Below are 14,845 nucleotides of genomic sequence, written 5' to 3'. Positions count from 1 at the left end.
CTCTTGCAGTGCTGGTGGGAATGTAAATTGATACAGCCACTATGGAGAACAGGATGGAGGTTCCTTAAAAAACTAAAAATAGAATTACCATATGACCCAGCAATCCCACTACTGGGCATATACCCAGAGAAAACCATAATTCAAAAATACACATGCACCCCAGTGTTCACTGCAGCACTACTTTCAATAGCCAGGACATGGAAGCAACCTAAATGCCCATCGACAGACAAATGGATAAAGAAGATGTGGTACATATATACAATGGAATATTATTCAGACATAAAAAGAAATGAAATTGGGTCATTTTTGGAGACATGGATGGACCTAGAGACTGTCATACAGAGTGAAGTCAGAAAGAGAAAAACAAATATTGTATATTAACGCATATATGTGGAACCTAGAAAAATGGTACAGATGAACCGGTTTGCAGGGCAGAAATAGAGAAACAGATGTAGAGCACAAACGTATGGACACCAAGGGGAGAGTGTGGCAGGGGGTGGTGGTGTGATGAATTGGGAGGTTGGGATTGACATGTATACACTAATATATATATAATAGATAAGTAATAAGAACATGCTGTATAAAAAAATAAATGAGATGCCAAAAAAAGTGTCATTTATGACACTCTTTGCTCCTAAGTGCCATTTTTCACTATAGGCAAGTTGAATAAAGTCAGAATCAGAGACATTACAGGAACTACTGAAGTTTTAATGTATCACTATAACTAGGATTATGTACTTTTTTTCTGGTGAGAAAGAGTGAGAGGAATCTTCACAAGACTTCTAGAAATATTTCTTCCCAGGAATTTTTTTTTCAAGTTATGAAGAAGCTCTGAATCCACAGTATAATCCTAATTCGGGGTTTGAAAACTAGTATAACCGTCAAGGTGACCTAGTATAACTAGGCCTCACCTGAGAATGTCCAAATAAGAAACAACCTGTAGATAATTTATCTGTGATGGTAAAAGATGTTTCTTACTCCCTTCAGGTCCTCCTTCCGACCTCCAAAACACCAGCAGAAAACACAGAAGATAACTTGGTCACTTCTTGCCTCTCCGCTTGTCCTTGTCTTTGCCTTTACCTTTACCTTTTGAATCCTTGCCATCATCTTTGCCCTTCTTGGGCATTTTGAAACCACCAATTTCCTTCCGCACCACAGTGCCTCGCCACCAGGCCTGGAGCTGGAAGAGGACAGGGAAGGGGGTACAATTTGTAGTATGCCTGACAAGCTGCATTCTTTCTACATAAGGGGATTGTTTCTTCATAAACTAACTTCTGTGAAGATGGTCTCTGAGACACAGAAGTGGCCAAGCATGCTATCCTTGAGCAGTGCTTGCCTGTTGTGCAGGACTCAGAGCTTAAGCCCTGGACTCTAAAGTTTTCAAGGAGTAAAACTAAAGAAAAGGGATCTGATTAGGCCTATCTTTCCTTTACACTTAGAAACCTGAGTCCCTTATACTGCTGCTCTTTATGAACTTCCAAGTTCCCCAAATCTAACAACCATTTGATCCAAAAGCAATGCTAGTTACCTGGACCACAGGCAAAAGCAAGCACTCAGTCAAAAATGTGCAGATAATCTAGTGATTTCAGTAGGTTTCCTGGTGCATTTCAATCTCTAACGATTGATGAAAGGATCAAAACTCCCCTTCAAAAAGGATTTAGTTAGCTCCCTTGAATATCTTAGTCATTAGACACAACCGTTCTAAATACAGTCTGGTCTACTTTCAAATCAGATTAAGCTTCAAAGACTGGGAGCAAATCCACTAATAAAAAGAAAACAAAAATGGTCTTCAGCTACCTCTTACCATTTTGCTCTAAATCGAGGAATCCTGACAAATAGAAAACACCAGAGAAGCTCAATAAATACTTGCTAACTATACATCTGACTCCTAATGGAAAGCTCAAGTTTGGGTTTAAATACCTGGTCCCGAATGTACTTCAAAGTTTACTGTCTTAATACACCCCCTAATATACATCCCAAACCACAGCTTGCACACTGTAGGGTCTCAGCAGATACTCCTCTTTCAGAGAGAAGAGCAATTGTCAAAACTACAGTTTTAGTCCAGCTGATGTTATTCTTGCTTGAAAATATTTCCCAGAATCTGACTTGCCAGTTTCATCATCACTAATATACACAAGTTCATATAAAACGCTCTCTCTTTTTTTCTGAACTGCTACTTAATCACCTTCACCTTTTTTGAAAACAGCTCTTGATCTGAACCTAGCAGGTAGCCTGGACTGACTTATAAATAGGATTTTAAGAAGTAGTAGTATATTAAAAAGAATTCCTTTAGGAGATGTTTTGGTTAGAACTAGTATTCATAAGTTTGACCTCTGGGCGCAAGTTATAGGTTTTGCTTCCACTGCTAACCACCTCTTCCTTCCTGGATTAAAAATTGGGGGCATGTCCTTTTCTCTTAACTGTCTCCCTGCACCACGGGCCATGTGTTGGCAAAGCCCAATTTTTAGGCCATGCTTCCTCACAGATTTCCTGTTCCACGTGTGAGAATAAACGAGAGATGCTCTGCATTCCTCAGTGTTTGGCCAGCTACAGAATTGAAAAAGCCCCAAGATGCCAATTACTAAGGTGCCAGTTTTCTACCTTTATGCTGCTCTCTAATTCCAAGTGATCCCGTTCTATCTTCTTCCGGGTCTTCTCCTTTTCTATACGATCTTCAATGATGACTTGTTCATATTCCCTTATCTGCAAAAGTAGACATCAATCATATGTTACAGGACTTGCTCACTAAGCTGTGGCCCAGCCAACCCAGGTGTTTTGTGTTCTTTTTTTTGTCTGCACCACATGACTTGTGGGATCTCTGTTTCCCAACCAGGGATTGAACCCCAGCCATGGCAGTGAAAGCCTGGAATTTTAACCACTAGACCACCAGGGAACTCCCCAGCCCTGCATTTTTAATATAAAACTTTAAAATGAACCATACCAGGACTTCCCTGGTGGCACAATTGTTAAGAATCCACCTGCCAATGCAGGGGACACAGGTTCGAGCCCTGGTCGGGGAAGATCCCACATGCTGCGGAGCAACTAAGCCCGTGCACCACAACTACTGAGCCTGCGCTCTACAGCCCATGAGCCACAACTACTGAAGTCCGCACGCCACAACTACTGAAGACCGCGCGCCTAGAGCCCGTGCTGTGCAACAAGAGAAGCCACCGCAATGAGAAACCCACGCACCACAATGAAGAGTGGACCCTGCTCGCCGCAACTAGAGAAAGCCCACACGCAGCAACGAAGACCAATGCAACAAACAATTAATTAATTAATTAATTTAAAAAATTGCCCTCTTCTTTAAAAAAAAAGAAATACTAACTTGATGTGTGGCTAATGACATCAAAACAATTAATTAAAAAAAACTAATAGAATGTATACCTACAAATAGCACCCATCTTTCAAAAGAGAAATTTGAGAAGTTCTACATTTGTTCAATGATGAAACCACAATCAGAAGCTTTTTATAAATCATCATTTATAAATTATCTTCAGAGGTCATAAAGTAGAAATAAAAACAGTATCTAGCTCAAGGAGTTTGGGGAGGGTTAAATAAGTTATACATGTAAAATACTAGAAAAGTGCCCGGGACACATTAAGCAATATAAAGTGTCGGCTGCTGCTATTATTGTCCCCATCAATGAGGACGTCATCATCATCATCAAGAAAGAATCCTAGTGGTTTACAGGCATACCACGTTGTGACCAAAAAGAGTATCCCCCAGGTACTGTTGCTTAGCTACCACCCACTCCTCAGTGCTCTCTGCCTTACAGTATTAAGTCTCTGCTTCCTTACCGTCTTTGCAAGTTCTTGAAGGTGTGCTAAGTCACTGGCCTTAGCAGCTTTGAGAGCATTTAGTTCATTCTGTTTCATTTCTGTGTCCTTATCAAATTTCTCCATCCAGAACTCCAGCTTCTCCTCAAGTCTCTACTTGGAAAAAAACATTAAAATATGGCTCTACCAGACACAAAACAGTATATACTGTATGAAGTCATTTATATAAGGTAGAAGAACAAGCACAACTTTTCTATAGTGATAGAAGTCAGAATAATGGTTACTTTTGGGGGGAGGGTTAGTTTATTGATTGGGAATGGGGCAGGAGGGAGACTTCTGGGATGCTGTAAATGTGCTCTATGTCTCTCTCTGGATGGTGGTTACAGGGGTGCTTAGCCATATTCATCAAACTATATACTTAATATTTGTGTACTTTGTGTGTGCTATTATCAATTTTAAAACAGGTGAGGGGACTTCCCTGGTGGTCCAGTGGGTAAGACTCTACACTCCTAATGCAGGGGGCCTGGGTTTGATACCTGGCCAAGGAACTAGATCCTGCATGCATGCCGCAACTAAGAGTTTGCATGCTGCAACTAAGAGCACATGCTGCAACTAAGAAGTCCACATGCCACAACTAAAGATCCCGCATGCCGCAAAATAAATAAATATTTAAATATTTTTTAAAATAAAATAAATAAATAAAATGGGGGAAAAGGGCCTACCACGTGTCTGGATAAGAGAAGTTGCAGTGAAGAGGAAAGGAATAAAGGGTAGGTAGAAATTCTGAAGGATAGGAATGGCATCAGTCATCTCTTTGATTGCCAAGACTAAATAATAGTCGAGAAGTGTACAATGTTTTCAAAATTCTAAAAGACAATAAAAGTGAATCTAAGATTCTATTCCTAGCCAGCCTCACATTCAAATGTGAGGGGAAGAAAGAAATATACCTTGTCTTTCTGAAAGAGTTACTCAAGGATATACTTTATTTTTTAAATATATTTATTTAAATAATTTATTTGGTTGCTCCGGGTCTTAGTTGTGGCTTGTGGGCTCTTTAGTTGAGGTTCGCCACCTGCTTAGTTGCAGCTCACCGGCTCCTTAGTTGTGGCATGTGAACTCTTAGTTGTAGCATGCATGTGGGATCTAGTTCCCTGACCAGGGATCAAACCTGGACCCCCTGCATTGGGAGCAAGCAGGCTTATCCACTGCACCACCAGGGAAGTCCCTCAAGGATATATTTTAGCAAAATAAAATGAAAGAGATACGAATAAGAAATAGTAAAATGTATATTTAAGCTATATGTCATAAATTTTTAGTAACAAATCATAATCTGGAACTAAATCCCAAATTAGGCAGTATAGTCTAGTGGAAAGAACACAGGCTCTGAAGGCAGATTGCCTAGGCTCAACTCCCAACCTTGGCACTCAAACAAGTTTACTCAACTCTCCAAAGCCTCAGTTGAAATGAAATGAAAGAGATATGAATAAGAAATAGTAAAATGTATATTTAAGCTATATGTCATAAATTTTTAGTAACAAATCATAATCTGGAACTAAATCCCAAATTAGGCAGTATAGTCTAGTGGAAAGAACACAGGCTCTGAAGGCAGATTGCCTAGGCTCAACTCCCAACCTTGGCACTCAAACAAGTTTACTCAACTCTCCAAAGCCTCAGTTCTATCATCTGTAAAATAGAAGTATATAGTGAATGATTTCAACATGGGATGTAGGAGAGGAAGAGAAGAGGTAAGTAAAATCTTTGCCTTAATAAAGGCAAGTAGATAGAGATATTGATTACATTTAATAGAAAGAACAAAGCTAAATGTTTAAGGGTTACCACTGCAAGAAAAGAATGTATGACAAACTCCTGAAGCATGTACCTCAAGAATGAGACATCAAGAGGAGCCTTTATATGGTACGTAAATATGATATTTTAAAAAAATCAATCACAATCCATGATTCTGATTAACTTAGAGCCTGTCCGTTTGCTGCAATCATGTCTTTAACATCTTTCTAAATCTTAACACTTTCGTTTTCTTTTAATCAAAAAAGGAAACAGGCTCCAGGCAGGCAAGAGGAGCTGGCTGAAATGTAATAACATCATCTGATATTTCTTGCACTTCTATTTACATTAATTTCTATTTACAGCAAATGATACTGGCTTTCCTTTTATAGCAATAATATTATCTTAACTGAAAATAAATTGATATAGTTGTTTAGGTGAATAACTAACTAGAAAATAGTAGTAATGCAGGTGGTATGCAGATATTACAAAACCAGGAAAGTGGTATGCAAATAATTGAAGTTTGCACTAGAAAGCTGGAAATCAAGAAATAAAAATTCGATCAATTCCACTATTGGATGAGAATCTGCCTTTCAATGTAGGGGACACGGGTTCGATCCCTGGTTGGGGGACTAAGATCCCACATGCCGTGGGGCAAATAAACCTGCGCACCACAACTACTGAGCCCGCGTACTCTGTAGCTCATGCACCACAACTAGAGAAGCCCTCACGACACAAGAAGAACCCAAGTGCCACAACAAAGACCCAGCACAGCCAAAAAAAATAATAAATAAAATAAAATAATACTTAAAAAAAGGAGAGCAACAACTAGAAAGCTTGAAAAGCAGGAAACATAAAATAATATGGAAACAGGGCTTCCCTGGTGGCGCAGTGGTTGGGAGTCCACCTGTCGATGCGGGGGACACGGGTTCGTGCCCCGGTCCGGGAGGATCCCCCATGCCGCGGAGCGGCTAGGCCCGTGAGCCATGGCCGCTGAGCCTGCGCATCCAGAGCCTGTGCTCCGCAACGGGAGAGGCCACAACAGTGAGAGGCCCACGTACCGCAAAAAAAAAAAAAAAAAACCATATATATATATATATATATATATATATATATATATGGAAACATTAAGTATAAACAAATGAAAAATCACAATAAAATTAACTGGAGTAAATTCCCCTATCAAAAAACATACCTCTCAGATTTTTTAATCCAACTATGAGCTATTTATAAAAACCACAGTTAATAAAATCAAAGCAAAAAGCAAGCAGGTTTGGCAATTAATATCTGGCAAAACAGAACTCAAGCCAAGAATAATTAAATGAGACAAAAAAGGATATTTTAAACTGATAAAAGGCAAGCTTTATTAAGAAACTATTACAGTTATAAACTTTTGTGTTCTAATAACATATTTTTGGAATATATAAAGCAAAAAATTAGAAATGTAAGAAATTGACAGATCCACAATCATCTTAGGAGACTATCACAGCTCTCTGAAATTAATAGCTCAGGTAGACCAAAATATATAACAATATGAAGAATTTGACAGATAGACTAATAGACAATTCCACAACTTTGTACCTAACAGAGAAAACGTTCTTTTAAAATACCCATGAAATATTCATATAATGTGAGCATATATGAAGCAAGTAAGAACTCTACAAATTCCAATAAGCATAAATCTTATATTTCACATTCCTAGACCATAATGGAAGACAGTAAGAGTGTAAAGGTCAAAGCATTGCTGTGAGCAATAGAAAGACAGCCTACACTCTTTCCTCTCCAACCTTAACTACTTGGACATTTAAAAAACACCCTATTAATAAGGGGAGGGGTCAGGGTAAGGGTAAGCTGTGACAAAGTGAGAGAGTGGCATGGACATATATACACTACCAAACGTAAAATAGATAGCTAGTGGGAAGCAGCCGCATAGCACAGGGAGATCAGCTCGGTGCTTAGTGACCACCTAGAGGGGTGGGATAGGGAGGGTGGGAGGGAGGGAGATACAAGAGGGAAGAGATATGGGGACATATGTATATGTATAACTGATTCACTTTGTTACAAAGCAGAAAGTAACACACCATTGTAAAGCCATTATACTCCAATAAAGATGTTAAAAAAAAAACCCTATTAAATAGGGTTAAAAAGGAAATAACAAAAAAAAAATAATAACAACAACCAAAGGAAATAACAAATTGTAAACTAAAAATTATGATGCCTACAATTTACTTTTAAAGGCCCAAAAAAGGTAAGATGGATAAATGGAGGAAGGATGTATAGACGTGATAAAGCAAGAATAATAAAATGTGAATGGTAGAATCATAACTAGAAGATGGGCTTTGGGGCATTCACTGTAAAATTCTTTCAACTTTGTGTATATTTGGAAACACTCATAATAAAATGTTGGGGAAAAATAAATAAATTTCAAATTATTTGGAAAGGAATGACAATGTAAGCAATATTTATTAAAACTTCAGACTGTACTCAGAAAAGTGTTGGTTTATATACATTTACAAGAAAATAAGGGACTTCCCTGGTGGCTCAGTGGTTAAGAATCTGCCTGCCAAATGCAGGGGACATGGGTTCAATCTCTGGTCCAGGAAGGTCTCATATGCCGTGGAGCAACTAAGCCCGCAAGCCACAACTACTGAGCCTGCGTGCTGCAACTACTGAAGCCCATGCACCGACAGCCCGTGCTCCACAACAAGAGAAGCCACTGCAATGAGACGCCCACGCACCGCAATGAAGAGTAGCCCTGCTCACTGCAACTACAGAAAGCCCGTGCGCAGCAACAAAGACCCAACGCAAACAAAAAATTTTTAAAAAGAAAATAATAAAATTTGAAAATAAACGAATTGAGTATTTAAGAAACTAGACAAAGATTAGCAATATAAGCTCAAAGAAAATAATTATACATAATTATAGGAATTATATAATTAAATAATTATAAATAATACATGAACATAATTACTCAAAATTAAAGCAAAAACCAATGTGACAGGGAAAAAAACAGATTTGCTCAATAAAACCAAAAGATGGATTTTATGAAGACCAATAAAATGGTCAAACCTTTGACAAAGCTCAGCAAGAAAATGGGAGACAAGACACAAATTTTTGAAAGTAAAGGATGGAAAAGATAACTTCAGAAATAAGAGAAAATTTTAAATTGTAAGAGACTATAGATCACATTTATACTAATAAATTTAAAATGAATGTTTTAATGAAATGGATTTTCTAGGAAGATATGTTACGAAAAATGACTCAAAAAGAGGTTTTTTTTTAAAGTAAAGACATCAGTAATCATTTAAAAAAATTGAAAAGGGAGCCAAATATCTCCTTTAAAATGATACCCAGCAAGATTGTTTATGACTGAATTTACCAGTTTCAAGGAACAAATAGTAATCTATTTTGTTCTATTTTTATTTTGTAGGTTTCAGAGTATAAAAAGATGAAAAGCTTCCCAATTCAAACTGCCAAGCTAGCATAACTGATCACAATACAACAAAGAAGCACCAAAAAATGAATCTATAGGTTAATCTCATTTATAGAATATATAAATACAAAATAAAAATCTACAATTCTAACTGCCTAGTAAAAGAATAATAAATTATGAACAAGTAGGATTTATCCCCCAAATTTAAGATGAGTCAACATCAACAAATGTATTAATGTGTTTTAATTTATTAACATATTAAAAGAGAAAAAGATCATATCATCTCAATGGATTAAAAAAATCTATCTCATAAATCTGAATGCTCATTCCCGATTAAGAAGAGAAAAAAAACTTAATATATAACTAAAAGGAAACTTTATTAACTTGATAAGGTTTACCTCCCATAAACCTACAGTGCAAACGTCATACGATCCCCATTTGTGCCAATTATCAAATCACCATCCTCTCAGCTCCAAATCATCCTTCACTGACCCACTTTGTGAAACTTGGTGCTTGCAGTAAACATTTGTTTTGCAAGCTTGCAAAATGTGAAGCTTTGTCAGTGGAGGGCGCCAGAGGGACATGACAGAAGAGCTTCTCTCCTTGGTTCCAGTGTGCTTCCTCTTTTGTTTCAGGGGCACAGCTCACTGTGGCATGGGTGTGGGACATTCAGTGGCACTTGTTCACCAAGTTTTGCTGACACAGCAGAAGGATTCTTGCTTGCCAAACACAGTCCACAGTTCCCTGCTTGCCAGCTTTACCCTACTAGCTGTAAACCAGCTCTGACCCAGGGCAACAAAGCAAACATCCTTCCTTGCATACTGTCCTTTAGCCCTAGAGTTCTCTTTTATCCCTCCTTTGTAGCCAATTCCTTATTACCAGTTAATAATTCTTTTGTTAAGTGTTCTCTGCTCAAATTACTGATGTGGCTTCTGTCACCTAACTGGACCATAATGATATAGAGTTAGTACCAAAAATAGAGTTTGTCTTCCCACCTTCTAATTGACGTCTGACTAAGGCATCTAAAATCCTTGCTTCTTCTGTTCATCAGATACAATCACCATAATGCAGTGAACATAATGTAGTGAACATATGTTTCACTGCATAATTCAGTGAAACATATGATGTTTTATGGAAAGTCAAAGCAGGCAATATCTCTGCAGACCATAATATGGCAGAGAAAGGAGAAATGACATAGCCCTGATGCGAGACTGTAAGGGTGTACTGTTGGCCCTGTCAGGTAAAAGAAAACTGCTTCTGCAGTTTTTTTCGAAACTAGTTTGGAGACAGGGACCTTAGTCAAGTTAATAGCTGCCTACCAAGTGCCAGTGGCCATTGAAGATTTTCTCCAGTAAAGATACTACATCTCGAACAGTAGCTGCAATTTGAATCACCATCTGATTACATTTACATTAGTCCACAGTCACTCTTCAAGATCATTCAACTGCACAGGCCAAACAGCTGAGTTAAAAGGGGATGTGACAAGTGTCACTACCTCCACCTTGAAGCCTTTGATGTTGGCACTAATTTCTACAGTTACACCAGTGGTACAGCACTGCTTATGATTTACTATCTTGGTAGGGATGGGAAGTTCCAGAGACTTCTACTAGGTCCTTACTACCATAAAGGCCCTCACTCCATGAATCAGAGAGCCAATGTAGAAATTTTGTCTGTTATCAAGTATGTCTATTCCAATCCTATGTTCAGTAACTGGGGAAAATAACCACAGAGTGTATCCACAGAACAGGTGGGCCCAGAGCCAATCAGACTTAAGTCGCCATCTATCACCTGACCACTATAATCCCCCATTTTGAAGAGGGGCCACAGTGTTGTTTTGAGTCCCTAGGAATTAGCATCAATTCAGAGCCAATGTTTAGTAATCTCAAAAGGTCTGGATATTTCCTTTTTTCCAGTGCATAGTCACTCTAATAAGTAGCCACATGTCCCTTGGGTAAGGCTTGGAGGAAGATTCACTTGTATTATTTGCAGCAGTGCTGCAGAGTTCATCCTCAGGGGGACCTGCTCCCTTCAATCAAGGTGCTCTGGGTCTGTGAATTTACTTAGTCTGTAAAGTGGATGAGAGGTCTTGACTCTTCATTGTGGTGACTCAAATCAGGTTTTTGGCAACTAGACTTGGACCCTTTTCTGTTATATAGATCAAGTAATGCTTTATCAGGCTGCCCATCAATTTTGTTCCTAGAGATACCACAATTAATTAGTCATTGCCAAACATCCCTGTGGGCAAAGGCTTTCTGATTACCAGTACCTCTCTGCTGCACTCCATGGCAATCGTGTCCACCTTCGCTTTGGTAGTTAAGTGCTGCCACATGTCCTCTGGCACTCCATGAGCCCATCATCCCCACCAGGTGTTCCCATTCTAAGTTGCAGGGTCCTATTCTTTACCAAGGAACCCTAACCTGCACATGAGAAACTTAGCATGACTATGAATTCATGTGTAATAGTGCTATGCTCCACCTTCCTTGGTCTAACACCCTTAGAATCCATTCCCATACATATCCCCTGGGTTTCCGTCAATATATATCAGTAAAGTCTTGTAATTCTTTTGCAGTGTAAGCTATTTCCTTCTGAGTTACCTATCAACCTGAAATCTGCTGAGATTTGACCCTAGTGATGGATCCAGGGACAAAAGGGGTGATTGCAGTCGGTCTTGAGAATGAGCATCCCTTTTCAAGGCATCTGCCTCAGATGAAGTTATTATCACAGGGTTTTCACGAAAAGGAAGACTAATCTCAGACATAGGAGGGCAGGCTAATTCCACTGGCAAGAGAGGCTTACAGTGACTTGGGGGTTCAAGACTGTCAACTACATAAATCTGAGTCCAACCAGGTATTCCCATTCTAAGTTGCAGGGTCTTATTCTTCCCCAAGGAGCCCTAACTTGCACATGAGAAACTTGGCATGACTATGAATTCATGTGTAATACTGACTGAAACATCATTAAAACCAAGAATAGAAAAACAGTGCCACATTATTATTACTACTACTACAAAACATTACACTTGCCACTCTATCTGTACAATAAGCCACAAAATGGAAATAGACATATAAATAATGAAAGGGAAAATATAAAATTGTTATTATCTACAGTCAATAAGATTTTCTACCTAGAATATCCAAATGAATCAACTGAAAAACCATTAAAACTAATATGAGAGGACATAAGGAATCTAGAACAATATTACAAAAATGAATAGAATTTCCATATACCATGCACTTAGAGACATGTCCACTGACAGAAGGATGGTTACCTAAATTTTGGTATAACCCCCTCATGGCACATTATATAGCAATTGTACTGCCTTAGAAAACATTAAAGACAGGGACTTCCCTGGTGGTACAGTGGTTAAGAATCTGCCTGCCAGGCTTCCCTGGTGGAGCAGTGGTTGGGTGTCCGCCTGCCGATGCAGGGGACTCGGGTTCGTGCCCTGGTCTGGGAGGATCCCGCATGCTGCGGAGCGTCTGGGCCCGTGGGCCATGGCCTCTGGGCCTGCGTGTCCAGAACCTGTGCTCCGCGGCGGGAGAGGCCACGGCAGTGAGAGGCCTGCGTACCGCAAAAAAAAAAAAAAAAAAGAATCTGCCTGCCAATGCAAGGGACACAGGTTCGAGCCCTGGCCGGGGAAGATCCCACATGCCGCAGAGCAACTAAGCCCGTGAGCCACAGCTACTAAGCCTGATCTCTAGAGCCTGCGAACCACAACTACTGAGCCCACGTACCACAACTACTGAAGCCCACATGCCTAGAGCTTGTGCTCCACAACAAGAGAAGCCACCACAATGAGAAGCCCGTGCACCGCAACGAAGAGTAGCCCCCCGCTCGCCATAACTAGAGAAAGCCCATGAGTAGCAATGAAGACCCAACACAGCCAAAAATAAATAAATAAATCTATTTTTTTAAAAAAGAAAACATTAAAGACAAAGTAAATTCTTTTAAAAAACTGAGTCTGGAAAAACATATATAGTATGATCCCATTTATGTCAAAAACAAATATAAATAAATACTAAAAACAAGTATTTAGGTACATACACAAATATGTACATGAAAGGAAAAGAATATGGAAGAACTCTTTGGAAAAGGAAGTGATTAAGAAAGCTTTCGCTTTTTGAAAATCTATGTATTTCTGTACTGTTTCCAATTTTTCATTAAAAAGTATTTGTGTATCACTTGTGTTATTAGGCTGAAGATGTGAGGAACACTAACTTCATGCATCCAACATCCATTTATCCACCCACTCATCTGATCGTCATCAAATACCTGCTATACTTCTAACATCTGAAACAGGTAACATGATACATAATCCTGTAATTACAGGAGTACAGGTTCTAATAGCCTACTGATGTATTTTTCAGTAAAGGCCTGTGAGATAGCATCTAGAAATTATTTTCTTTAACCACAGATTTAGAATTATTTGCTGAAAATTCATCCAGTTTCTCAAAGGCAGGCTATATCATGAGTAAGCTGGAAATTTTTTCCTTATTCATCCAACAGGGATATTTTGAAAGGTTCCATTCAGCTTGGTTTGTTATTAGTATTGGAAATACTAATTAAAACCATTCAGTCATATATAATTCAGACAAGAAGAAATGAAATAAGTAAATAAATACATGGAAAAATGGTCAATTCTATTAGTAAGCAAAAATGCAAAATAAGACAATTCATTAAATTAGTAGACTTTTAAAAATATCTAAAACATTGCGGTACCCTGTGGGACAGGACCAAAGATGGATGGAGTGATAGAATTGAGGAATGTTAAGCCCTCTGTCATAAAGCAGACCAGTGCCTTTGTAGAAGGAGTGAAAATGCGCATTTATACGCCCCTAATGGATCGTCCTAAATGCCAAGGATTAGAATCCCGGATCCAGCATTTTGTATGTAGGGGATGCACGGAGCACCCACATTTATCCCCTGAGGAAGAAACAAAAGCCAAAAGGGACTGTAATGACACACTAGAGGAAGAAAATACTATTTTGGAGAAAGCAACAAAGACAGTTTGTGTTGATACAGAAATTAAAAGCATCATTTAACCACAGAAAACTCACCAAGATCTAGGAGGCAACAAAAGACTATTAGGCTAAAGAAGTTCTTGCTTGAATAAGAAAGAATTTAAACATTCTTTCATTCCTGTCCAAAAGAATTAGAGATGGGAGAAGCAAAAAGCAATTTTAAAATGGACATATATTTACATACACCTGGAAGACTGTGCCTTGTGTTCAAATGCATTAAAGCCAGATCCTGCAAGTACAAAAAAAAAAAAAATCGAAAACAGCTAGTTCTATTGAGGTTACCTTGAAATTAGTGCTTGCATAAATTGCTGATGTCAGTGTAAAACAGAAAGTACTAGCATTATTTATCAAAAGTCACAAAATAACAGACTCTCTGAATTAATAATCTCATGCTTGAGATTTACTTTTAGTAAGTAATCGCAATGAATAAAACAGTTATTTGGACAAAGCTTTCATTACTGAATTATTTATAATAATGAAACTTTGGAAATAATCTAAATATCCAAAACAAAAGAGTAACAAATTATGGAATAACCATTCAATGGAACATTATAAAACCACTTAAAATTATTTTATGAAGAGACTGCAATAAAATGGAAAAATGAGTAAAAAACCAACTGGCAAATTTTAAAAAATTAATTAATTTATTTTTGGCTGTGTTGGGTCTTCATTGCTACATGCAGGCTTTCTCTAGTTGTGGTGAGTGGGGGCTACTCTTCATTGCAGTGCACAGGCTTCTCATTTCAGTGGCTTCTCTTGTTGCGGAGCATGGGCTCTAGGCGTGCGGGCTTCAGTAGTTGTGGCATGTGGGTTCAGTAGTTGTGGTGCAT

The 14,845-nt window shown here is 38.6% G+C and overlaps 1 protein-coding gene across 1 annotated transcript in view; it reads right to left on the bottom strand.

Moving 5' to 3' along the window:
* Positions 1 to 696: 696 nt before the first annotated feature.
* Positions 697 to 14,845, bottom strand: part of IQCG (IQ motif containing G) — a 42,014-nt gene continuing 27,865 nt past the window's right edge. The window contains exons 9-12 of the mRNA XM_030859081.2: positions 14,200 to 14,244; positions 3,801 to 3,932; positions 2,602 to 2,703; positions 697 to 1,180 (exon numbers count right to left, since the gene is read on the bottom strand). Coding sequence (XP_030714941.1) covers positions 1,040 to 1,180; positions 2,602 to 2,703; positions 3,801 to 3,932; positions 14,200 to 14,244 — 420 coding nt within the window. The 3' untranslated portion in view covers positions 697 to 1,039. The remainder of the gene's footprint in view (positions 1,181 to 2,601; positions 2,704 to 3,800; positions 3,933 to 14,199; positions 14,245 to 14,845) is intronic.

The sequence above is a fragment of the Globicephala melas genome, chromosome 4 (assembly GCF_963455315.2).
Source record: "Globicephala melas chromosome 4, mGloMel1.2, whole genome shotgun sequence".
Taxonomy (NCBI): domain Eukaryota; kingdom Metazoa; phylum Chordata; class Mammalia; order Artiodactyla; family Delphinidae; genus Globicephala; species Globicephala melas.
The sequence above is the reverse complement of the archived record's forward strand: the minus strand, read 5'-3'. Positions and strand labels throughout refer to the sequence as shown.